The sequence below is a fragment of the Aquarana catesbeiana genome, linkage group LG05 (assembly GCF_042186555.1).
Source record: "Aquarana catesbeiana isolate 2022-GZ linkage group LG05, ASM4218655v1, whole genome shotgun sequence".
NCBI classification, from domain to species: Eukaryota; Metazoa; Chordata; class Amphibia; order Anura; family Ranidae; genus Aquarana; species Aquarana catesbeiana.
Window position 1 is genome coordinate 312,030,553 of NC_133328.1, and position 27,010 is coordinate 312,057,562.

The window sequence follows — 27,010 nt, forward strand, 5'->3', positions numbered from 1 at the left end:
TTGATCTCCGCTGAGCCGGCGGATGACAGGTCCCTCTCTGCTCACTGAGTGGGGAGGGGCTTGTTGAGCACCAGCGACGGATCTGAACGTAGAGGCATCCGTCTGCTTTTAGTGGATCAGATGGGGTCGGATGTCAGCGGACATGTCACCGCTGACATCTGTCGCTCCACAGACTAGCATGGAGCGCCCGTTCAGGTCCGCCGTCAAAACGGACAGGCGGACGTGAATGGTCCGACCGTGTGAAAGGGGCCGAATAAAGTTCCTACAAGATTTGTCTGGCTTACAAGCTGATTGGAATGCATGGTTTCTTTGGGCACATATATGACTAATGAACTTTGAGGCTGGGTTCATAACGCAACATGGAGCAGCTCACAGCAGGGGTCCGGTGCGTCCATGTTCACCGTTTCAGGTCAGATTTCAGCCTGCATTTTTGGCTGAATTCGGACCTAAAACGGACCAGAAGACGCACAGGACTCTTGTGCAATTCACACTGGAGCCGCTCCAGACATGTGTGAGCCAGCTCCATCGAGACCCGTTCACAACTTCTGACAGCCTGCCCTTGGTTAGTATGTCTAACTAAAACTGCCCTTGATTAGTATGTATAACTAAAACTGCCCTTAGTTAGTATGTATAACAAACTTTTAAATTATGCATTATTTTAATCTGCTTACAAACAAGTCTAATCTAGACAATGAGCAATCCTCCTATGCTTTATGGACAATGTCTGTGTATGAATTACAGCACAGCTCTGACCATCCCACACAGCTCCACCTATGTCCCATTCAGCATAGCACCATCTTTGATGCCATCCTCATTCACGAGAGTTCCAACAGCAATGTGCTTCAGCTCCTCCTCCTATCTTTGCATTGGCTTGCAGGAGCAACGGAGAGCTGTATTGCCTGGTACACAGTTTTTCCATTCAACCCAGTGGTCTAAACGAAAAAAAAAAAACCTGACAGTTTGCAGTACGAACACAAACAATGTTAGTGCAGCAATCTCCCCCACTGTGCTATTGTGTACAGGAAAAAGGAAAGAACCTAGTGCTGGTTGGGCACGGCAGTACCCCTTTTGGATTTTAAAGGCAGACCAGGTAATGTAGTAAAAAAGTATTTTATTATACATACACAAAATAACAAAAAATAAATGTTTACATTTATATAAAATGATTTGTAGAAAAATGTACTTTGATAAACATATGTATGAAACTCAGCTGCCAAATAGACACTGTTGGGCTAGCAAGAGCACATATTCAAAATGAAGCCTGACATGTTTCAGACCTTGTAGTCCATCGGAGGCTTATGCAATTTTTCTATAAAGAACCATAGGTATTCTAAAATATAAATATGATACATTGGTATAGCAAAAGGTAAATATGATAATTAAATCTATGATAATTTTAACACGAAAAGATAATGCTTTATAGTCCAGAGGAAATGCACCTCCGATCATGCTTAATATCAGTGCAATAGCTCAGGAAATTATATTTGCAAAGATGAACCAATCGCTAATAAAAACAAACGAGGGGGGCCCAAGATGGATTGTCACAGATACATCGCAAGACCAAGACCTCGAAAATATGCCATATGGTAACAGGAACACACTGGTCAGCACTTGCAGCCATTGGATGCTGATTTTCCAGCATGCTCGTTTGAAAGAAGCCAGTCATCTGTTTCTACTGTACATGCTGATTTCGGCCAATTTTCAGCCCATGTGTACCCGGCCTAAAAGTGCCTCTAATGCCAAAAAAAAAAAATCATTTTTTACAGTGTACATATATCAGTGTACCAGTGTGGTGTAACTTATTGCATGGAGTTAATTGAAAGCAAGCCTTTATTTCCACTTTAATGCTGATAAATGTAACGTTTTGCACTTCGGGGCTAAAAACATGCACCGTGCAATCTGGGTGGGGTACAACTAGGTGCCTCAGATAATGTCTTATGGGATGAAACGTGCATTGGGCGGAACCTATGCACACGACACTGCCATGCTTCTTTGGAGTTGAAACCTTTGCTGTACAGCTTGAAATTGTGACTTTATGCGGTTAACCTTTATCATGCGAGTATAATGTGTATCGAGTGTTTACATTGACAAAAAACTTTAATGTACACTATGTGGCTTTCCTTAGCCACTTCAATACCAGGCACTTATACACCTTCCTGCTTAGACCAATTTTCAGCTTTCAGCGCTGTTGCATTTTGAATGACAATTGCGCTGTCATACTACAGTCCCCAAACTAAATTTTTGTCATTTTGTTCCCACAAATAGAGCTTTCTTTTGGTGGTATTTCTGCTAAACAAATTTAAAAAAAAAATTTTGAAAAAAAAGTATTTTTTTTTGGTTACAAAATTTTGTAAATAAGTAAGTTTTCTCCTTCACTGATGGGTACACATAGGTGGCAATGGGCACTGAAAGGCGACACGGATGGGCACTGATTTACACTAATGGATGGTACTGATGGATGCCAATCAGTGCCAAACAATAATTCCTGGCAATCAGTGATGCCCATTGCAGGCACAGATTGGCATCCCTGGTGATCCAGTGTGGGCATCCTTGAGGGAAGGGGGGGCTACGCTGATACGATCAACGGGTTTTCCTGTTTACATCGTGATCAGCCGGGATTACTACGTGATCAGCCATGACCACAGAGTATCAGAGACTCTTTACCTAGAACGGAGTTGCGGTGCGTCAGACTGACACACCACAATGATCGTCGTGATGCGCGCCCCCGGGGGCACGCAGAGGCTTGATATTCTGGTGATGTCAAGACATCTGGTCAGGATATCGCAACCACTTTGCCGACGTCATATTGCTATATGGTGGGTGGCAAGTGGTTAAATTTGATTCCATGTAGATATTCTATTATACATATGGTCACCATTATCCTTATTATTCTTGGAGAGAAAGCCAGCCTGACTTATTGGAACCAATGGGTGTGAACTGAATGCTCCCTGTGAATTTATAACAGGAGAATCAGACTCTGTAGTGGGGTCATTTCACTCTGGTAAGAGTGCATTTCTTACAATGACGATGGCTCATGTGGTGACTGCATTAATGGAGTAGCACGATCTCTGCACAATATCAGTGGTGTTTTCCTCAAGACATACATTGAATTTCATACACTATATTTACCTGCTAGATTCCATTTTGATATGGACATGTTTAGCAATTTAATTTTTCATGTTAGTGGGGCAACGTATAGGATACATACTTTTATTTAGTTGGTCTTACTATTGGTTGCCAGCAGCTGTGTTTATCATCATGAGTTACACCAATGCGTTTTCTATTTTTGTTTGTGGTACAACTGGTTGCCTGAATTACAGAGAAAATTTCTGGTAGATCATAGAATTCAGGTGCCTGAAATACAGAGTATATATCTGGTAGATCATAGACCTGAGCCTACCATTTATGGCGATTTTTCAATCAGCTTTTGTTGATGGACCTGGGTGTAAAATTGTTGGCCAAATAGTGACTGCATCCAATCAGATGTAGTCACGGAGTATTTTAGCAGTCGCAGGTACAGGCTATTGGAAAGCAACAGCGAAGAGAGATTTCTACTAGATTTCTCTTGTTCAGACTGCAGAATACTTACTTGTATAGTAACAGATATATGACTCAAGACAGATGTAATCTTGGTCCTGTACAAAGCATTAGTAGGACCTTATCTAGAATGTGTTCAGTTCAGTTTTGATCACCAGCTCACAAAAAAGATGTTGTGAAACTGGAAAGGGTATAGAGAAGGGCAACTTATAAAGTGTAATGGAGAAGTTTAGCTAGGTGTAAAGATCAGCGCCAGTGGTGCAGAGTGCAAGAGACAACACAAAGTGGAACCAAAGTGTTTTGATGGATTTACTCTTTATTATCCCTGGGGCTTGATAAAGAGAGTACAGCCAAAAGACAGCCATTGCCACCACCCTTTATATCCTTGGAGCAGGTCCTCTGAGGTACCGACAGCTGTATGTGGACCAACCCAGCCCCGCTACTGGCCACAGCATGCGGGATGCATCTGACCGTATCCCTCTGGGTTGATGTATGCTGTTGAAGTTGGAACACTTTGTTTTTAACTTAATAAATGTAACTATTTTGTTGCACAAGATCCATGTACTGTTCCTGGTCTGTATGCTATCTTTTAGTGTTTTTGGCTGTCCTCCATCTTTTTGAGCAGCAGGAACCTGTGCACTCTGAACCTATGCAGACTTTAACCAATTGCTGACCGTCGCACGCTGATTTACATCGGCAGAATGGCATGGGCAGGCAAAAGGGCGTACCCGTACATCCCTTTAAATTTGCCACCTAGCCGGACCCGCGCACTGCAGGAGCGTGCCCGCAGGGTCCCACGAACTCTATGTTCGCCGGCAGCCAGCGATTGCGGCGAGGAGAGGCAGAATGGGGAGATGCCTATGTAAACAAGGCATTTCCCTGTTCTGCCTAGCAACATGACAGGGATCTACTGCTCCCTGTCATCGGGAGCAGTGATCTCTGTCATGTTATAGTGAGCCCACCCCCCTACAGTTAGAACACATCCAGGGAACACACTTAACCCCTTGATCGCCCCTAGTGTTTAACCCCTTCCCTGCCAGTGTAATTTATACAGTAATCAGTGCTATTTGTAGCTCTGATCGCTGTATAAATGTCAATGATCCCAAAAGGGTGTCGAAAGTGTCCGATCTGTCCGCCATAATGTCGCAGTCCCGATAAAAATTGCAGATCGTCGCCATTACTAGTAAAAAAAAAAAAAAAGCCATAAATCGATCCCCTAGTATGTAGACCCTATAACTTTTGCGCAAACCAATCAATATACACTTTTTGCAATTTTTACCAAAAATATGTAGAAGATGACAGTTGCGCTCATAAGTTTACATACCCTGGCAGAATTTATGATTTTTTGGCCATTTTTCAGAGAATATGAACGATAACACAAAAAACGTTTCTTTCACTCATGGTTAGTGTTTGGCTGAAGCCATTTATTATAAATCAACTGTGTTAACTCTTTAAATCATAATGACAACAGAAACTACCCAATTGACCCTGATCAAAAGTTTACATACCACAGTTCTTAATACTGTGTATTGCCTCCTTTAACATCAATGACAGCTTGAAGTCTTTTGTGGTATTTGTGGATGAGGCTTTTTCTTCTCAGATGGTAAAGCTGCCCATTCCTCTTGGCAAAAAGCCTCCAGTTCCTGTAAATTCTTGAGATGTCTTGCATGACCTGCACATTTGAGATCTCCCTAGAGTGGCTCAGTGACAGAGGTCAGGAGACCTTCACTCCAGAACCTTCACTTTAGTCTGCTGTAGCCAATGACCGGTCGACTTGTTTCGGATCGTCATGTTGGAATGTCCAAGTACGTCCCATGCGCAACTTCCTGGCTGATGAATGCAAATGTTCCTCCAATATTTTTTGAAAAAAACATACTGCATTCATCTTGCCATCAATTTTGACCAAATTTCCTGTGCCTTTGTAGCTCACATCCCCAAAACGAGCAATCCACCTCTGTTTCACAGTAGGAATGGTGTAACTTTCATCATAGGCCTTGTTGACTCTCCGAATGTAGCGTTTATGGTTGTAGCCAAAAAGCAAAATTTTGGTCTTATCATGCCAAATGACTTTGTGCCAGAAGGTTTGAGGCTGGTCGCCGTGCTGTTTGGCGTATTCTAAGCGGGATACTTTGTGACCTTTGCGTAGTAATGGCTTTCTTGTGGCGACTCGACCATGCAGCCTATCTTTCTTCAAGTGCCTCCTTATTGTGCATCTTGAAACAGCCACACTACGTTTTCAGAGAGTCGTGTATTTCACCTGAAATTTGTGGGTTTTTCTTTGCACCCCGAACAATTTTCCTGGCAGTTGTGGCTGAAATTTAAGTTGGTCTACCTGACCGTGGTTTTGTTTCAACAGAACCCCTAATTTTCCACTTCTTGATTAGAGTTTGAACACTGCTGATTGGCATTCTCAATTCCTTGAATATCTTTTTATAGCCCTTTTCTGTTTTATAGAATTCAACTAACTTTTCCTGCAGATCCTTTGATAATTCTTTTGCTTTCCCCATGACTCAGAATCCAGAAACATCAGTGCAGCACTGGATGAAAGATGCAAGGGTCTGTCAGGAGTCCAGAAACTCATTGACCTTTTATACAAACGCACTAATTACAAGCAAACAGATCACAGGTGAGGATGGTTACCGTTAATAGTCATTCAAACCCCTGTGTGTTAACTTGTGTGCATGTTATAAGGCCAAAATCACCAGTGTATGGAAACTTTTGATCTGGGTCATTTGCGTAGTTTCTGTTGTCATTATGATTTAAAAAGAGTAAACACTGTTGAATGATAATAAATGGCTTCAGCCAAACACTAACCATGAGTGAAAAAAGTTTTTGCGCTATCATTCATATTCTCTGAAAAATGGCCAAAAAATCCAATTCTGCCAGGGTATGTAAACTTATGAGCACAACTGCACATATCGGCCTAAACTGAGGAAGAAATTAGTTTTTTATATATTTTTTGGGGATATTTATTTTAGCAAAAAGTAAAAAATATTTTTTTTTTCCAAAACTGTTGGTCTTTTTTTGTTTATAGTGCAAAAAATAAAACCCGCAGAGGTGATCAAATACCAGTAAAAGAAATCTCTATTTGTGGGGAAAAAAGGATGTCAATTTTGTTTGGGTAAAACATCACACGACCGCGCAATTGTCAGTTAAAGCCATTCAGTGCCGAATCGCAAAAAATGCTCTGGTCAGGAAGGGGGTAAATCCTTGCGGGGCTGAAGTGGTTAACAGTTGTCTATGAAGGACACTACTTTTTAAAAGGTTTTGTTTTTTTCTGCCAACCGTCTTGTGTATTTGTTAATCTTCTATTATACCACAATATTCTATTGTGTTTATTCTATGCACCAAAATAAAATAAATGCATTTATTACAGGTTTGATAAACAGCAGCACAAATATAGTGCAACATACAAAATACAACTTCCAACTTTTTGTACTACAGGGTCACCGCTTTCAGAAAATATCAAGTTTTGGGGGTTTTGGGTTACCAATGCATTTTAACGTGTGCAATGAAAGAAATGCCTCAAGATATTCAACACATGTTGATGTGCAAAGTAAACTGAATGGCAATAGGCAAACGTTCATGAAAAACTACCATGTATAAATAAATCAATTTTTTTTCCATGAAGGAACTTTATTTTTTAAAAAGGAAATATAGCCCCACACTAGAATACACATAAAAACAAAACAAAAAAAACCCCACATGATTATCCCCAATTCTGCAAGTTGATACTTGCAGAAAACTCGACAACATATTGTATACTGAGAAAATACATAAGCTGCTGTTGAAGCCTTCCTTTGCAAACCCTTGTTACTGACAAGCTGTTGATTTAAAACAAGTATGCAGATCTCTGCAGTATGCAGAGTATTTTAAAATCACTAGCTGCATGTGTGTTTTAGGTCAGTGACTGAAATACAAGCATTTCAAAAGATCGGCAATTGCTGCTTCTGTAATTCAGTAAAAATTTCCGTTAAAAGTTACAACCAAACATGGCTATTAGTTCCAGTCTGGTAACCGCTAACGTTGTTCTTCAGAATCACTCTGGGCAATCTATGTTGGACTCTTCAAGGATTGCTGGGACCTTCTCTTGCTTCACACCAGCGAATGAACCACCTTCCTTATTGGTCATAAGCTCTTCAAGGCAATCTGAAGCCTCTGCAGACATGCAACTACCCTCCTCATCTGCATCATTTGCATCACAGTCCTTGTTCTCTGGTATGTTTTTATCTTTTTTTACGCATTCCAGATCCTCAACTTCTGTCTGGTCAAGGATGACCTCCGATTCAGGATTAGTATTTCTTGAGTTTTCTTTTTTTTCCTTAAAAACCTCCACCCCCATCATTCTTAAGTAATGCAATCTCTCATTCTTTGGAACAAAGGAACGGATTGAGGTTTTACCTCGCCAACCTACCAGAACAATAGGACATTGAAGTGTGTCAGGTTTCCTATAAAAAAAAACAAAAAAAACCCACGACTTTTAACACTTAAAAGGAAGCTTCCTATGCACAATCACATAAAACATTAACTAACCAATCAGTATTGTACCGTCTCAGGCTTTTGGAGCCAAAGACTAAGTAAGCACAGTACATTCATTTTAACAAAAACACTTAACTACCAGTTAACATGGACTGGAATTCCAGGTATTAGCACAGTGTTTACGAGCTTCTGTACCCCACAAAAGAGCAGTGCACTGGCACCAAACTGAAATTAATCTAATGTTTTAATTGGTGGCTTCACAAATCTGGAGTGAATTTCAAAAATGCCAATAGTGCTATATTTATATATAGTAAGAATTTGGATTATACACCCATTTATGAAATGAAAAAAAAACAAAAAAACAAAACATACTGAGATTTTTCTAAAATTTAGTGCATCTTTAAACACTTTATGCCTGTTCCCTACCAATACAACAAAGGTTGACTCACACAACTTATTCAACAAAATCAATCATAGGAGGTTTTTTGTAGGTCAGACTTGCTCAGCTACAACTGTTTATACCTTTAACAGTATCCAAATAATGGTGGTGGTTTTTAACTCCTTTTGTGACCAGTAGAAATTTATGCCGAGATACCCAGGCCAAATTTAGCAACACCATCATGCTTTGTTCAACTTAAGAATAACCTTTCCCCCAATGAGTCACAAGACCCTGTGATGAAACGCGTAGGGGAGGGGCAGATTTGTTTGACAGGACATTTTTTGCATCTTTCACAGAGAGGCACAAAGTCGCTGCAGCATCGTGATTTTATATGACATACGCTGTACAGTTAGTGCATTGGAGCACCTTGTAAATGTGAGTTCTATGCACATTTTTTAATAAATTGACTATTGTTTAAAACGATATAAGCACTATTTGGAGCTCTCGCTCTCACATATATAATAGAGGTACATCAATGAAGCAATGAGGAGGAAAGCATGATCTGTTAGGGTGACTAAAAAGCTTTATTTGACCAAACTTAAGTGTGAGGTCACACTCTGAGGCGAGCACATTTCTAATGGGGGAGAACTTAGGAATTGATAAAAGGCACGGATTTGAGGATTTGCGAAGACTCAAGTTAAAACTTTTTTGTGCCATTATTCATTATCTATCTATAATTGCACTTAAGCACAGGATTTATATTATTACAAGAAGAAATATACGTGAATGTATATTATTGTATTATATTTATTCACATGTTATGATGGCACTCATATTGGCACAGGAGACTTGAGACACTAAGGCCCCTTTCACACTGAGGCGCTTGTAAACTGCCAGTAAAACAGTGAGCACTTTTGAAGAGCTTTTCAGGCGCTTTTGAAACGCTTTCTATTCATTTCAATGGAAAGGGGTATTTGTTTCACCACCCTGCCAGCGCACTGCCCCAGTGTGAAAGCATTAATCGATTTTAATGAAAATAGGTTTTCGTGAGCTTTTCAGGTGCTTTTTTTAGCATGAAAGCGCCTTGGTGTGAAAGGGGTCTTAGTGATCAAATACATTTGTTAACACCAGCGCAGCAATATTTTTTTGAGGTTTATAAAACGTTTTCTCAGTGCAGAGCAGTGTGTGGTGATTGTTACTATAAAGACTGCAAGCGGAAATGGGGTAAATTATTGAGAGGTTATATTAGAAGGTCAGTTAAGATAAAAAAAAATGTTAACATAGTGCTTTTTTTAAACTTCAAGTACCATATCACAAATTATTCTGTTATTCATTGTCTGCTAACGGAAAGGGATCACATGCACTTCTAAACATTTTATCTGCCAATAAAATTGAATACTTCAATAAACATATTAATTGATTACTTACTGTGGATCAGGCTCAAATTTTAGGACAATGCTTCCCATATCTAAGGATAAAAAAAATATATATATATATATGTTTTGCATAACCCACAAGTATTTATAGCACAGCTCTATCCTAGCCAACACAAACTATTCACAGTGTGAGGATTAAAATGTTCTAAACAAATACATGTGAACCGTTGTGAGAGCAGATTATATTACATGAATAGAGGAGTTTAACTGCAATTAGAGTACATTGTGATAGAGAGAGTCTGGTAGTATGCCAGTGCTGGAATTTCAATGCAGTATGTGGCATGTTCAAGAAAATTAAACATAGATTTGGTCCGTCTTTTTAATCCCCCGGCCTTCTGTTGCTGTATTTTTAAGCCTTCAAATTTAATGTGTTATGCAAGCGTCAAGTATGGACAGTGGTGATAATTTACTGAATATGCTAAACCCTACAGAAATTCAAGAGTATGAAAACACAAAGACAAGTTAACGTTTATTAGTTTACCTATTGTACTGTATGATAGCTTTATATTTAAAAACATAAATCAGGAGTCAACACATTTTACACAAAAGGCCAGTTAAAATGTGGGCTGAACAGAGGTAAGTGTTAAAAGAAGAAAAAAAAAAAAAAAAAAAAAAAAAAGTCTCTACGTTGGTGGTCATAAGAAGAGGAAAAAAAGAAAGAAAAAAAAAAAAAACGCTCCAGAGGCGGTGATCAGTAGAAGCAAGAAACGTCTCTCTCTCGTCTCTCTATGTATGTATATATACACACACACACACACACACACACACACACACACACACACACACAGTGGGGACAGAAAGTATTCAGACCCCCTTAAATTTTTCACTCTGTTATATTGCAGCCATTTGCTAAAATCATTTGTTATTTTTTTTTTTCCTCATTAATGTACACACAGCACTCCACATTGACAGAAAAACACAGAATTGTTGACATTTTTGCAGATTAAAAAAGAGAAAATGAAATATCACATTATCCTAAGTATTCAGACCCTTTGCTCAGTATTTAGTAGAAGCACGCTTTTGATCTAATACAGCCATGAATCTTTTTGGGAAAGATGCAACAAGTTTTTCACACCTGGATTTGGGGATCCTCTGCCAGTTCTGTCAGGTTGGATGGTAAACGTTGGTGGACAGCAATTTTTAGGTCTCTCCAGAGATGCTCAATTGGGCTTAAGTCAGGGCTCTGGCTGGGCCATTCAAGAACAGTCACAGAGTTGTTGTGAAGCCACTCCTTCGTTATTTTAGCTGTGTGCTTAGGGTCATTGTCTTGTTGGAGGGTAAACCTTCGGCCCAGTCTGAGGTCCTGAGCACTCTGGAGAAGGTTTTCGTCCAGGATATCCCTGTACTTGGCCGCATTCATCTTTCCCTCAATTGCAACCAGTCGTCCTGTCCCTGCAGCTGAAAAACACCCCCACAGCATGATGCTGCCACAACCATGTTTCACTGTTGGGACTATATTGGACAGGTGATGAGCAGTACCTGGTTTTCTCCACACATGCCCCTTAGAATTAAGGCCAAAAAGTTCTATCTTGGTCTCATCAGACCAGAGAATCTTATATCTCACCATCTTGGAGTCCTTCAGGTGTTTTTTTTTAGCAAACTCCATGCGGGCTTTCATGTGTCTTGCATTGAGGAGAGGCTTCCGTCAGGCCACTGTGCCATAAAGCCCCGACTGGTGGAGGGCTGCAGTGATGGTTGACTTTCTACAGTGATCTTTGGGTTCTTCTTTACCTCTCTCACCAAGGCTCTTCTCCCCCGATAGCTCAGTTTGGCCGGGCGGCCAGCTCTAGGAAGGGTTCTGGTCATCTCAAACGTCTTCCATTTAAGGATTATGGAGGCCACTGTGCTCTTAGGAACCTTAAGTGCAGCAGAAATTTTTTTGTAACCTTGGCCAGATCTGTGCCTTGCCACAATTCTGTCTCTGAGCTCTTCAGGCAGTTCCTTTGACCTCATGATTCTCATTTGCTCTGACATGCACTCTGAGCTGTAAGGTCTTATATAGACAGGTGTGTGGCTTTCCTAATCAAGTCCAATCAGTATAATCAAACACAGCTGGTCTCAAATGAAGGTGTAGAACCATCTCAAGGTTGATCAGAAGAAATGGACAGCACCTGAGTTAAATATATGAGTGTCACAGCAAAGGGTCTGAATACTTGGGACCATGTGATATTTCAGTTTTTTTTTTTTTTTTTAATAAATCAGCAAAAATGTCAACAATTCTGTGTTATTCTGTCAATATGGGGTGCTGTGTGTACATTGAGGAAAAAAAAATGAACTTAAATGATTTTAGCAAATAGCTGCAATATAACAAAGAGTGAAAAATGTAAGGAGCCTGCAGGAGAGCTTGAATTTCTTTGGAACTTGTTTGGGGCAGCTTATCCACCATCCTGCGTTGCAACCTTTCATCAATTTTTCTCCTCCGGCCACGCCCAGAGAGATTAGAGTGCCATGGGTTGCAAACTTCTTGATAATGTTGCGCACTGTGGACAAAGGTAAATCTAGATCTCTGGAGATGGACTTGTAACCTTGAGATTGTTGATATTTTTCCACAATTTTGGTTCTCAAGTCCTCAGACAGTTCTTTTCTCCTCTTTCTGTTGTCCATGCTTAGTGTGGCACACACAGACACACAATGCAAAGACTAAGTGAACTTCTCTCCTTTTTATCTGCCTGTTACTTGCCCCAGGTGAGTTTAAAGGAGCATCACATGCTTGAAACAATCTTATTTATCCACAATTTTGAAAGGGTGCCAAGAATTTTGACCAGCCCATTTTTGGAGTTTTGTGTGACATGTCCAATTTGCTTTTTTCCCTCCCTTTTTTTGTTTAGTTCCAATACACACAAAAGGGAATACACAAGTGTATAGCAAAACATGTGTTACTGCAATACTTTTGTGAGAAATACTTGATTTTCTGGAAAAATTTCTGGGGTGCCAACAATTTCGGCCATTACTGTAATAAATAAATATAATATATATATATATTATATATATATACACACACACACACACACACACACACACACACACACACTATGGGGGTTATTTATGAAAGGTAAATCCACTTTGCACTTGGAAGTACAGTCGCTCTAAATCCAAGGGGTGGATCTAAAATGAGTGGAAGCTCTGCTGATTTTATCATCCAATCATGTGCAAGGTAAAATGCTGTTTTTTATTTTCCTTGCATATCCCCCCCGGATCTACAGTGACTTTTACTTCCAAGTGCACTTGCAGCGTAAAGTAGTTTTGCCTTTAGTAAATAACCCCATATATCTTTAAGAATTGGCAATGTACTTTTTTTTCCTTGTCAAAAGAAGTTTATTGAGTATACAATGTTATAAAGATACATAAAGTAAGTTTACAAGGATCTATAAAGTAAGCTCATTGTTTTACAGTAGGGTTTATATAGGTAAATATCATGAAATTTCAAATATTAAACATTGGGTTCACGTAAACCTAAATTAAAGATATATATCATTTCCTTAGTTACTTTTGTAGGTATTTAAATGATTTATACCTACTATACATATTGTTTACAAGTAGAGTGTATATAGGTCAAATAAATTCTGATAATGAGCTTTAATTGTAAGGTGGAGAAAAGGAAAGAGAAAGAATAAAAAGGGTTGAAAGGTAGAGGTATGGTCCACAAGGTTGTCCCGCTCGTCAGTTTATTATTCTTTTTAGTTCTCTTTGAAGCCTTAGAATGGGTGTCACTGTAAGTCATTTAATCTGTTACCATGGCAACAGGACAGAGTCATTGAAATTTGACAGAAACTGTTGTTTTATCCAAGGATGCCAAAGTTTTTCAAATTTTGGAATTTGATTTTGATCGATGGCTACCATCTTAGCATGGGACATTGTATTATTCATTCTGTGAATTATTTCTGCTAGTACCAATGTAGGAGATTTCCATGCCTTGGCCACTGTTTGTTTTGCATCCGTTATTAGTTGGATCATAAGTTTGAATTGAGAGAGTGTTAACCATTCCGGTTTTAGATTAAGTAAAGTTAAATATGGATCTGGTTGTATTATTTTTTTAAATATTTTAGATGCAATCACGAAGACTTCCTTCCAGAAGGTTTGGATTACTGGGCACGTCCACCATATGTGTAAATATGTGCCTATTTCTGGGCATCCTCGAAAACAAAGAGCTGAGGTATTAGGTGAATATTTTGCCACTCTAGCGGGTAAAAGGTACCAGCGAGTTAGGACTTTATAATTTGTCTCCAGTGCTAAGATGTTGGGTGAAGATGACTTAGATGTGAGCCATATGTTAGACCAGTCCGTGTCTTCTAAAGTTCGTCCCAGGTCCTCCTCCCACCTCTGAACGTAAGAGGGTCTATTAAGATTTGCTACTCCATAGAATTGATTATAAAGTGATGAAATTGTACCTTTAGCAAATGGATCTTTTGTACAGATTGATTCAAAAATGGATAATTGGGATAATGGTGTATAGAAATTTTTGATTTGGAGATATCTAAATATCTCAGAGTTTGGTAGATCATATTTTTCTCTAAGCGATGGGAATGAAAGGAATGATTTAGATGCTATGAAGTCATTTAGTGTCTGAATGCCTGATGTTGTCCAAGCTTTAAAAGAATTTGGGTAGATCCATGCCGGATAAAAGGCCGGATTTCTGATAAAAGAAAGGAGAGGATTGTGTGGAGATTGTAACTGATATTTGGTTTTTAGTTTATCCCAGAGAGATAAGAAGTGTTTAGTTATGGGATTATGAATTTTAAAGCGGTCTTTAGGATCAAGCCATAATAAATTTGATATTAATAGAGGGTCATTTTCTGAAGCCTCTATAAATACCCATAATGGGATTTCCTGTTTTGCATGGTATTTGGACAGACTGGCCAAATGTGCTGCTCTGTAGTAGTTAGTAAAATTAGGGTAACCCAGGCCTCCTTTATTTTTGGGAAGATGTAGTGTGTGTATAGGTATACGTGGTTTAGAAGAGCCCCATATAAACGAAGTTGCTCTTTTTTGTACTATTCTCAAAAAATAGGAAGGAATTGGAATAGGGAGGACTCTGAATAGATAAAGCAATTTGGGTAGAATAGTCATTTTGATTGCATTAATCTTCCCTATCCAGGATAAAGGAAGTTGCGACCATTGTTTTATTAGATTTGTGATCTGTCTTAATACAGGAGGATAATTGGTTGAGAATAAGTCAGAATGAGATGCTGTTAAATGAATTCCAAGATATGGGATTGATTTTTCTGCCCATGTGAATGGGAGTGCAGCCCTAGCCGGGATCAATTCCATGTTTGTGAGTGAAATATTAAGCACTAGGCATTTCTTAGGATTAATCATAAGGCCGGATAGGGCTGCAAATCCATCAAGAGCTGGTATTAAGTTAGGACCAGAGACCTGTGGTGATGATAGAAAAAGTAATATATCGTCTGCAAATATACATAATTTGTGTGTAATACCTCCTACTTCAATGCCAGTTATAGTTTGGTTTGTTCTGATGTATTGGGCCATGGGTTCGAGTATAAGGGCAAATAATAAGGGAGATAATGGGCAACCCTGTCGGGTACCTCTTTCGATATTAAAGGCTTCAGATTTGTATCCAGCATATTTTATATAGGCTTTGGGTTTATTATATAATGCTTTGATCCATGTTAAAAAGTGGGGTCCAAAACCCCATTTTTGTAATGAATATTGCATATATTGCCAGGATACTGTGTCAAATGCCCTCTTAATATCGAGAGATAGAAAACATAAAGGGATTTTCCGTTTTTTAGCAATATGTGCCAATAACACTGCCCTGCGTATATTATCGCCTGCCTGTCTATTTGGCATGAAGCCTACTTGATCTCTATGTATTAATTTTCCTATAATGCTATTGAGGCGTTTTGCTATTATTTTTGCTAATAATTTAATATCGAGGTTTAACAGAGAGATAGGCCGATAATTCACACAGGAAGTATCATCAGAAAGGGGTTTTGGGATCATACAAACAATTGCCATTAGTGTTTCTTGCCGAAAAGAATGTCCATCTAGAAGTTTGTTAAAAATTTCAGTGAGAATGGGAGAGAGTATTTCTGAGAATGTTTTATAGTATAAAGCCGAGTAGCCATCTGGGTCTGGTCTTTTGTTAAGTTTTAGGTCTTTTATGGCGTTAGCAACTTCATCTATAGTTATAGGCTCATCCAAACTGCTTTTTTGATTCTGAGATAACTCAGGTAAGGTTATTTTTGAGAAGAAGGATTCAGCCTCTGTAGGATTAAATTCATTGTTTGTCTTGGCAATGTACTTTTTTTTACTTTCCGTACATGTTCTCCTTTTCTTTTGACTCAATTCCTGGGAAATCAAAACTACTGGATATGCGACGATGAAAACTACTGATAAGAACCCAAAAAAGGTGCTCAAAATGACTTCCTTATCAAAACCAGTCTGAAACCACCAAATACTGCTGAAATCTTTTTTTTTTGCCAGTCACATGATGTATACACCCATTTAACTGTTCCTTTGCTACTAAGAAGATATGGACATTGATTGAACTAAACTATATGACCACATCTATATCACACCTAGAATACACTCAACTCAAATAACCACTTGTTACAACCAAGGTATGCAGAATACCATCTCTGAACGCACAACACAGCAAACCTTGAAGAGGATTCTTTCCACTTCAGATTATGGGCCCGACAGTGATCACTAACATTCAATGAATGAATGAAGTGACTTGTATAGCACTACCTATGCGAACTGAATCGCCTCAGGGCGCTTTTTGCCACCGGTGTCCATCTGCGGTATAGCACCTTTCTTTATCCCATGGGGTCCCGACGCACTTACAAACACATACAACATACACATATTTGGCCAATTTTTTCGACAGGATCTAATTAACCTACCAGCATGTCTGCTGGAGTGTGGAAGGAAACCGGAGTACCCAGAGGAAACCCATGCAGGCACAGGGAGAACATGCAAACTCCAGGCAGATGGTGTTGTGGTCGGGATTTGAACCAGCGAGACCTTATTGCTGCTAGGTGAAAGTGCTAACCACTACACCACTGTGCGGCCCCTAACATTCAGAAGTTTAGAAATCCTTCTGTAACCAATACCATCAGTAAGTTTTGTAACAATAAGGTTGCGAAGGTCTCTCTCGAGATCTTTGCTTTTACCCATCATGGGTAAAGGTGGAATGCACGCCAAAACACCTGAGCAGTTTTATATGTGCCGATACGGGTGCCTGTACAGGAGGGGTTTGCATAGGTTATTTGCTATATGCTGAACCTGCCTGAAGGCTTTTAATAAGGAGTCAAGACGTTTCTATACTACGTGGAGCCCGTTTTCTGTTTTTTCTGACCGCCACGAGATTCATCTTTGGAGTTATGGAATGCTGCAAGCAGGGAACGATTGGAGCCAGATGATGGATCTGGTCACGGAGACCACTTAAGCCTCTTTGACTTCTCTTGTTATATGACATTGAGGGTCAACTACATTCGGTAAGTGGGGACCTTCACTTAACTTCCACAAGGTGTTTTGTTTGGGAACACATTGAACAAGTCACTTATTGAGGATATACACCGCGGGAGCCTGTAATCTGGAAAATGTTTTTCTTCATGTTAATTGCCATGGGACTCATGGACACTATTTCACATATTTTTAGTGTTTTCTTTCATGTTTTTTGTGAATGAATGAATGATTTGTAAAGCGCAGCAAATGCGAACTGAATCGCCTCAAGGCGCTGAGATACATTCTCTGTTGTCAGCTTGTTAGAAGAGGAAGGTCTTTAGTTTTTTCCTGAAGGCCTGGTGGTTTTCTTCCATGCGGATGTTGGTAGGAAGAGCATTCCATAGTCGGGGTCCTTGGACTGCGAATCTTCGTTCTCCCTTTGCTTTGTAGCGGTATTTGGGAATGATAAGGAGGTTTTGGTTGGCTGATCGAAGACTGCGATTCGGTGTGTAGTGTTTTATTTTCTCCCGGAGATATAGCGGAGCATTTCCTTGTATACATTTGTGGGTGAGGCAGAGGGTCTTGAATGTGATCCGATTCTTCACGGTTAGCCAGTGTAGGCTCTTTAGGGATGGGGAGATGGATTCCCAGGGTTTTTTTCCTGTTAACAGTCTTGCCGCCGTGTTTTGGATGAGTTGTAAGCGCGCAAGCTGATATTGGGGAAGTCCTACGTAGAGGGAATTTGCGTAGTCGAGTCGGGAATTGATGATTGTTACCACAACTGCCGCTTTGTCCTCTTCTGGGATGAAGGGGATTAGTCTGCGTAGTTGGCGGAGGAGATGGTGGGATCCGCTCACCACTGATCCTATTTGTGCATCCATTGTCATTCCTGAGTCGAAAATGACTCAGAGGCTCTTGGCTTTGGTGCTTGGAGAGATGGTCTGTCCGAGGATGGTGGGAGGTGTCCACGGAGTCTTTGTTGTGGAATTTTTGTTAGCTTGAAGGAGAAGTTCTGTTTTTGAATCGAAGTTTTTGTGGTTTATGCAAAATGATGCAAGGAATTTAATGCCACATATTAATTAGTAAGCGCTGTTTGTTCATGGGAATAAGGTTTTTGTGAATCACTAGATTTGAAACAGCTGCTGCAACGCAATATTACTAGTTATTTAAAATTTCTGGCACGAGTGTTTGTTCCCCACATTATGTGAAACTTACCTGTGAGCGAAGCCCTCATTTCCACCGCTGGTGGCCACATCCATCTTCGCCAGTCTTTCTTCCGGGTCGGAATCCGGTTGTGTGACTGGCCAGAGTCGAGTGACGTCACTCCTGCACATGTGCACGGGAGCCGCCGGTCAAGGCACAGAACTTTGAAGAAACGGCACGGGTGGCCGTTTCTTCAACCCGCATGAGGCAATGACGTCATCGGCTGCATATGCAGTTAATATCTCCTAAGCAGTGCACGTTTAGGAGATATTTACAGTACATATAGGTATGATGGAAGTTTACTTTCACTTTAAGCGAAGAGTGAATAGGCACCCAGGGAGCCTATCCTCAAAAGCTCTACCAATGTCCAATCACCTGAAAGCTCAACCAATATATTTTAGACCACAAGCGTTAGATTGAACAATTATTATGAAAGCATTGTAAAATGTACTTACCTAAATCTTTAGTTTGTTTTTGAGTTTGACTACTAAATTTACTTAGGAAGGGATTTTCCTGGGTAAGAAGTACCTTAATGTCTTCTACACATACAGTCACAATTCTTGAACTGATGAATGGATACAGTGTATAGATGCCCTGCAGATAAAGGAAGATGGATCCATTTATACACAACACAAAGATGAACTATTAAACAGCACTGTAGCCTACTCTGATAATTTTCCCTTTAACTCTACAGCCCTACATTAACGCTCAATTAAACAAAACCATTAGGTTTGGCATACTAATAACACATTTGTGACTATGAGCAAGAAAAAACGAACAAAAAACAAACATAAAATTACCTCTTGAGCTAGTCTGTAAGCACAGCCATATTGTTCTCCATCATTGTTCCGACATAGAACTTTTACACCAGTATTTATTACCTGTAAGAATGAACGCAATAACATTGCTTATTACAATACTGCTCTATGGAGACAGTCTTTGTAGAAGTCAACTTTTAAAGCTCAAATGTAAATCTTCAGCAAGCTATAAATGTGTTAAAATTTGTTTTCTCGCTTTTGGATTTGTTTTCTAATACCATAATGGGAGCTCATAGGCACTTGACATTTAAATCTTAACTACTGAACTAGATATGCAAACAAGTTGCAGTTTTTTCATTTTCTCTTTACCCTTCAATTAAACATGTAATTCGCACTCTGTAAAGTAATCTCAATGGTCTTGACGAAACGCAAGACTTTGAGTTCAAACTCATTTGCTTATCAATATGTGAATGGTAGTCACGGTTCTCAGAAATAACGCTGCATTTTAAAGCATACCTAAACCAAACTGCAGCTTACTAATCCTTGTACCAGTACCAATGCAGCCACCACATATTTTTCAGGCTTTTTTTCCTTTATTTTTACCTGGTGAGCCTGAAAACACTTCTTGGATACACTGATTTTTTTTTTTTTATATTGCAACCATAGTTTTCACCCAGGTTGAACTACAAACTCTAAATGAGCCTTTGCTCATTTTCATTACATGGTGGATGAATGAGAACTAGTAGTTCACAAAATAAAGGTACTTTTTTTTTTTTTTTACACTCAAAGGAAGTGACAAGGACACTGCATTTCTGGCAATATCAACAGGTATTTTTGTCCTGGCCTACATATTAAAAGACAATACTGTCGCCTCAACCACATTTTAGGACTGGTAAATTGCAACCCATTTAATTTTTGTTTTTGGGTTTAGATTAAGATTTAAAGGTTAAACTGGTTGTAAAGGCAGAATGTTTTTTATCTTAATGCATTCTATGCATTAAGATAAAAATCTTGTGTGCAGCAGCCCCCCTAATACTTCCATGAGCCCCATCTAGATCCGGCGATGTTGCAGGCCTGTCTCGGCTGCCTGGGACCCCCCCACCTCATAGGCTGAGACAGCAGCGTGGCACCATTAGCTCCTTCTGCTGTCAAAGTCAGTCAGTCAATGAGGAGACAAAGAGGGCTGGGCCACGGCTCCTGAATGGACACGGAGCTGTGGTGAGGCTCGGGTGCCGCATAGCAAGCTGCTTGTTGTGGGGGCACTCAACAGGAGGGAGGGGCTAGGAGCACTGAAGAGGAACTTGAGGAGGGAGGGGCCAGAAGTGCCAACGAGGGGACTCGAGAAGAGGAGGATGTGGGCTGCTCTGTGCAAAAGCACTGCACAGAGCAGGTAAGTAGAACTTTTTTTAGTTAACAATAACAAACAAGTCTTTAGTATGACTTTAAAGCGGAGTTCCACACAAAAATGGAACTTCCGCTTTTCGGAACCCTCCCCCCCTCCGGTGTCACATTTGGCACCTTTCAGGGGGGAGGGGGGTGCAGATACCTGTCTAAGACAGGTATTTGCACCCACTTCAGGCATAGACTCCCATGGAAGTCTATGCCTCTTCCTGTCCCTCCGCGCTGTCTCCTGGGAAACACATAGCTCCCAGGAGAGAGCGGGGACCACTTACGATGCGCAGCGCGACTCGCGCATGCGCAGTAGGGAACTGGGAAGTGAAGCCGCAACGCTTCACTTCCTGATTCCCGCACCTAGGATGGCGGCGGCAGCTGCCGAGAACTGAGCGGGTTCTCGGCGTCGCCTGCCGACATCGCTGGACCCTGGGACAGGTAAGTGGCCATGTATTAAAAGTCAGCAGCTGCAGTATTTGTAGCTGCTGGCTTTTAATATTTTTTTTTTTTTGGCGGTGTGGGTGGACCCCCGCTTTAACTACCTCCTGCCCACTGTATAGTAAAACGACGGTGGGTGGGATCCACTCTCGTTCTGGGGCAACGCCATATATCATATCCTTCAAATCACTGTTTCTATGCCACCCCCATCCCTCATTTTCTGACCCCCTTCACTGTAATAAATTCTACAGATTTCTCTGAATCTTTAAATGTTAGCCAATCCTTCCATATATCCATAAACTTATATACCATAAGTGAAATAAGTTAGCAAGGTCTAATACCTGGCTAACCTTCTGAATTCATTCTTTAAAAGTATATAGTCAGAATTTTTTGTGTATACCAATGTTTTGGGAAAAGCCCCTTAGCCGTATTTAGCAGATATATTAGAGCTCTTATATCATACCAAGGTCCTCTCTGTGCTGTGGACCTTAGGTAAATCTGAGTCTGTGATATATTGAACCACCTGGGCAATTTTTTCCCAAAGCTGCTGTACCGTCGGGCAGAACCACCATATATGAGCAAACGTCCTCTGAGAGCCACACCCCCTCCAACATAAGGGCGACCTCTCTGATTGCATTTTGTGTGCCCTAACCAGCATCACATACCATCTTGCTAACAATTTAAAGCACATCTCTGCTGTTTTCATATCTCTTGAAGAGAGACCTGCTGATTGATAAGAAGAGTAATATGAAACCCACAAAGAAATGTTTAAAAAGCAAAAAAAACACTAAACTAGTTTCTTTATAAAACTAGAATGTTTTTAAAACATTCCATGGTGGGTTTTATATCAATCTTATGATCAATATTGTTTTGAAGAACCCATTTCTGGTTCAACTTCAACTTTCGGACACACATCAAATTCTCTTTAATCACACTTGATATGATGCAGAATTCATAATTTACCCGATGACTAAAAGCTGCCCAGGTTCTAAAGCAGCAAACTCTAAACCATAACATTTCCATCATCATGATTCACAGTTGGTATGGTGTTCTTCTCCTGGCCAAACATGTCTAAGTTACTGTGGTCAAAGAACTATTTTTGAAGCATCTATCCAAAGCACATTGGCTAGGAAGGCCTGGTCTTTGACTATGATTAAGACAAACTGTAGTCTAGCTTTAAAGTTCTTTTTCACAGCAAAGGATTTGATTTTCAATGGCACACCTCCCATAAAGGTTACATGAGTGCAATCTGACTGTTTGACAACTGCAGGAGTTACCAGCTGATTCCAAAATGATCAAATGATGAGCATGGACTAAATTTCCTTGGCTGGTCAGTCCCAAACAAACCTTTTGAAATCTCTTGCTAGACTCTTTGGCATCTCCAACCTGCTTTCTGAGGGCCTCAGAGAGCTCTTTTAATCGTGGCATGTTGACAACACATATAGCAATAGCAAAAAGAACATCAGACCTTTGAAATGTGAGGTTTCAACTGCATACAACCAATTCTAATTTCATGGATTTGAAAGGTTAGTAAATGTAGGGGTGTACTTTCATTACATATATCTCATTTGTTTAAGTATATCACCTTGATCTGGAAGCACTGTTCAAATGACAATCTTTGCTTGTTAAAAATATGCTGAAAATATTTTCCAAGGGATTTACTTTTCCACTTGACCAATAGAAGATTCACAGACTTAAAAGTATAGTTCAACATTACAATAATACAGATTACATTCTGTATACAGAGAGATAAAATCATTACATTTGTTGCATATAACAGAAATATGGCATGGTGATCGAAGATGCCAACCAATCGGTTCATGCAAATGTTTATAAAACAAATTACCTTCATCTTCTCACTATTATTAAGTAGTACATTCCTCAGCTCCTTTGAAACCACATACAATTGTTTTTTCTTCCCCTCCTGAGTGCGAGTTAAGAGATTTGTCTTCGGGAACAATGAACTTAATCCATAAAATTTCCTGCAAACATTGCTGTAATTAGGTTTCTCCAAACAATATCTCAGTGACCACCAGCTTCATCAGGTAGACATCTACTCTAACCAGTTTCAGATGTCATAATATTTTATTGAACAAGTTTTAGGTCAGGATTATTTTGGATTAACCAGTTCAGGTCCGCCCCATAGCAGTTTTACTGCTACAGGGTGGCACCTGTGCACTGGATTATGCACGTCTTTCGGGTAGGGCATGCGCACGATCACACACAGCTGGAGCCCAGCGGCGGGTACCGTAAACTCCATGTCCTCAGGTGCCTGGCGATGATCGAAGAGACAGACAAAATGGCGGTCTGCCTATGTAAACAAGGCAGATTGTAGTTCTGTCCGTAGGGAAGGCAAGGATCCTGTGTTCCTGCCAAGCAGGTACATAGTAAAAGCACCTCCCACAGTTTATAAAAACACAGGCTAGGCACACATTTAACCCTTTGATTGCCCCTGTTAACCCCTTCCCAGCCAGTGTCATTAGTACAGTGACGGTGCATATTTTTTAGCACTGATCCCTGTATTAGTGTTACTGGCCCCAAAGTGTCAAAAGTGTCCAATTTATCCGCTGCAATATCGCAGTCCCACTATAAGTCCCTGATGGCTGCCATTACTAGTAAAAAATAAATAAAAATATCCCACAGTTCGTAGACGCTATAACTTTTGCACAAACCAAATATAAGCTTACTGGGATTTTTTTTTACCAAAAACATACATATAAAGAATACATATTAGCTTAAATTTATGAAAAAATTCAAGTTTTTTAAATTGTTTTATTGGATATGTTTTATAGCAGAAAATAAAAATAGTTTATTCTTCAAAATTGTAGGTCCTTTTTTGTTTTTAGCGCAAAATATAAAAAAAGCATATGTGATCAAATACCACCAAAAGAAAGCTCTAAATGTGGGGAAAAAAAGGGCATACATTGGAGTACAGCCCCATACGACCGCAATTGTCAGTTAAAATAACGCATTGCAAAAAATGGCCTGGTCATGAAGGGGGGGGGTTAAATCTTCCCCAAATGAAGTGGTTAAAATATATCTAAAGCCTAAAAACTCTCACCTTAAAGTAAAGCAGGGTTAAATCCGTTGTCTGTTTAGACATGGATGACAAAAAAAACTGAGTGATTTCCCTTTACTTCCTAACCTGTACACTCAATGAAAAGTGAGGGGATATATTTCCAACAGAAGGGAAATGCTCTTTTGATACAAACCCACAAAAAATACTTACACTATTGGGGGAAATATTGGATCAGCATCAGAGAGAAACACAAATGGGTCTTCTTTAAATCCAAACAACTTCATTTTCTTAGAGGGTGGAGGACTGTAATTAAATAGGTAAATAAAGCAAATGCTTGTAAGTTTCAGTGCAGTCAAACAGAACAAAAGAAAAATAGTAGTTATCAAATCTGAAAGCATAGCCTTAAAATGAAACTTCTCCAAGAAGCTTTCAGAAAACCACACACACAAAATATCATGGGCCCATTCACACTAGAATGCGGTGACCTTGCAAGGCATGTGTTTGTGTATGCTGAGGCACACTGCTCTGGGTAACTGATTGTAGACTGCATTTTTGACGAGTGTACCTTTAAGGACACCATTGCGTAGCAGCACACGCACCTTGCTAAAGTGTGTATGGAAGCCATTCACAATGATTGACAAGGTAACACACCAACGAATAAATCATGTGTAACTACAAGTGGCGTCAATGAACCCCAATAGAACTTAAATTCCATTTAATTTCTGGATATCTTGACCATTACTTCCTATGCACTGTTAGACCCCTTTCACACTGAAGGCAGTTTTCAGGCATTTTAGCGCTAGAAATAGCGCCTGTAAAGCGCCTGAAAACTGCCTCCCGTGCTTTCACACTGGGGTGGTGTGCTTGCGGGACGGGAAAAAAAGTCCTGCAAGCAGCATCTTTGGGGCAGTTTGGGAGCGCAGTATACTGCGCTCCCAAACTGCCCCTGCCCATTGGAACGCATGGGCAGCATTTCCAAAGCGTCTGAAAAGCGTTTCGGAAGCGCCGCAACAGAAGCGCTTTTAACCCCTTCTTTGGCCGTTAGCAGGGGTTAAAAGTGCCTCGCTAACGGCTGAAAAGCGCCGCTAAAACAAGCGGGGCTTTAGCGCTAATGCATTGGGGGCCCCAGTGTGAAAGTAGCCTTACAAAGGATACTTGTCTGTTCTCTTGTGAGCCCAATAAAGTAGTTTAAAAAATGATTACACATTGAAAATGTTTACTTCTCTAAAATTAAAGATAAAAAAAAAATAAATAAAATAGAATTTCACAGGTAAACCAAAAATCCTTTCTTGGAGTACATCAACTACTTGGTTTATGCTGCCACCTTCAGGTTAACAGACAGTGGGGAAAAAAAGGCAGGAATGCCTGCCCACGCATCCCAGGTCAGCTAAGCTTTGGATTTGGAGTATGCAATGAAGACAAGACAACAGGGGATGGACATCTGTGTCCTCTCATATACTCCAAGAATGGATTTTATAGGTAAACCAAAAATCCTAATTTCATAAATTGTACATCACACCATACAAGGTACTTCATATTCACGACTACTCTGATGTCCCAAAATACTGATCATGAGGGGTGGGCAACACAGCAATAAGGTCAACACACCCAAAATAACAAAAACAAAACCCCGCTGCAAAGCCATCCAAAGGTGTTCTGTCCAAAACTGGCATCCACAGGGGTGTGAATTTCTACCTGGTAGAACTTAGAAATTGTGCAAAAAGACCAAGTAACAGGCTTACAAATTCATACAGAAGCAGTTTGCCAGATAGCTCACAATCCAACAAGATTCCTGGTGACCAAAAAAAAAAAAGAACTCTGCACTAGATAGCATAGGCCTGAAAAATGAGCGGACAAAACCACTTGGAAATAGTCGATCAAGAATCAGCCTGACCCTTGAAAGGACATTTAAACAGAACAGGGAATCGGACTGTTGAAACAAAGCTGTAGACTTCAAATAAATTTGGACAGCTTGTTCACCTGACTTATTGGACTAAAGTTGTATCTGGACGCCTTAGCAGTGGTGTGGCACTTCAGTTTCCATTTTTGTTTTGTCACACAACAAGCAAGGAGACCGTGGAGATACTCTGGGGTGTGTGGCGTAGCAGCCGGCGGGCCAGGAATTTGATTATTTATATTATCAACACTTTAAGACAGCAATACAAATAAAGTAACCTTAAAAGGACCAGCACTATTTTTCCACTTACCTTAGTAACAAACAGTAAAAGGAGAAAATACTCCAACACAGGCAAATATACCTAGAGGAAACTTGCTGTGTCCTTCAATGAAGGCAGAATAAAGGATTTTATGGTGAGGCGTACAAAAGAAACAAATCCTATTTAGTCTACCATTCTCTAAAGCACACAGCAAAGAAGCTATATCTGGAATGCAGTGAACAATATATGCAGCTCGACTAATTTTATAGTGAAAAAAAATATATATATGTGCATTGCCGCTGCTGTAAAAAGTACTGGTACTTGATATATGAAACAAAATAAATACAGCACTGGCTATGTGGATAAACAAATACTGCGCAATAGCACTAGGATCATATATAATTGATACAAGTGATAAACATATGTAGGTGCCATAAATTATAATGAACACATATTGGAAAACAATCCCATAATATATGCAGCGCCAGCGATTAGCCTTAAAATGAGAAATAAACGCTGCCGCTGCTATAAAAGTGCTGATAGTTGATATGTGAAACAAAATAAATATAGCGCTGGCTATGTGGGAAAACAGACACTGTGCAATGATACTAAAATCAAACAAAATACCTATTATTAAGAAAGTGCTAAAAATATGTAGGTACCATAAAGTCAAAGAATAATGATATTAAACCATATATATTGGCAGAAACAATCCTATCAATCAATGATGAGAGCAATCCTTCAGCCTATGATAAACAGTCTGTCACCTGATATGCTGATAAGCTGTGATTCAATGGAGACAA

At 39.9% G+C, this 27,010-nt stretch overlaps 1 protein-coding gene across 2 annotated transcripts in view; it reads right to left on the reverse strand.

The window, feature by feature from the left end:
• Positions 1–7,140: 7,140 nt before the first annotated feature.
• Positions 7,141–27,010, reverse strand: part of NSUN2 (NOP2/Sun RNA methyltransferase 2) — a 153,811-nt gene continuing 133,941 nt past the window's right edge. For both annotated transcript variants that reach the window (XM_073630839.1, XM_073630838.1), the window contains 6 exons: positions 24,262–24,354; positions 22,879–23,014; positions 19,245–19,325; positions 18,900–19,038; positions 9,824–9,863; positions 7,141–7,985 (listed from right to left, as the gene is read on the reverse strand). In XM_073630839.1, coding sequence (XP_073486940.1) covers positions 7,577–7,985; positions 9,824–9,863; positions 18,900–19,038; positions 19,245–19,325; positions 22,879–23,014; positions 24,262–24,354 — 898 coding nt within the window. In that variant the 3' untranslated portion in view covers positions 7,141–7,576. The remainder of the gene's footprint in view (positions 7,986–9,823; positions 9,864–18,899; positions 19,039–19,244; positions 19,326–22,878; positions 23,015–24,261; positions 24,355–27,010) is intronic.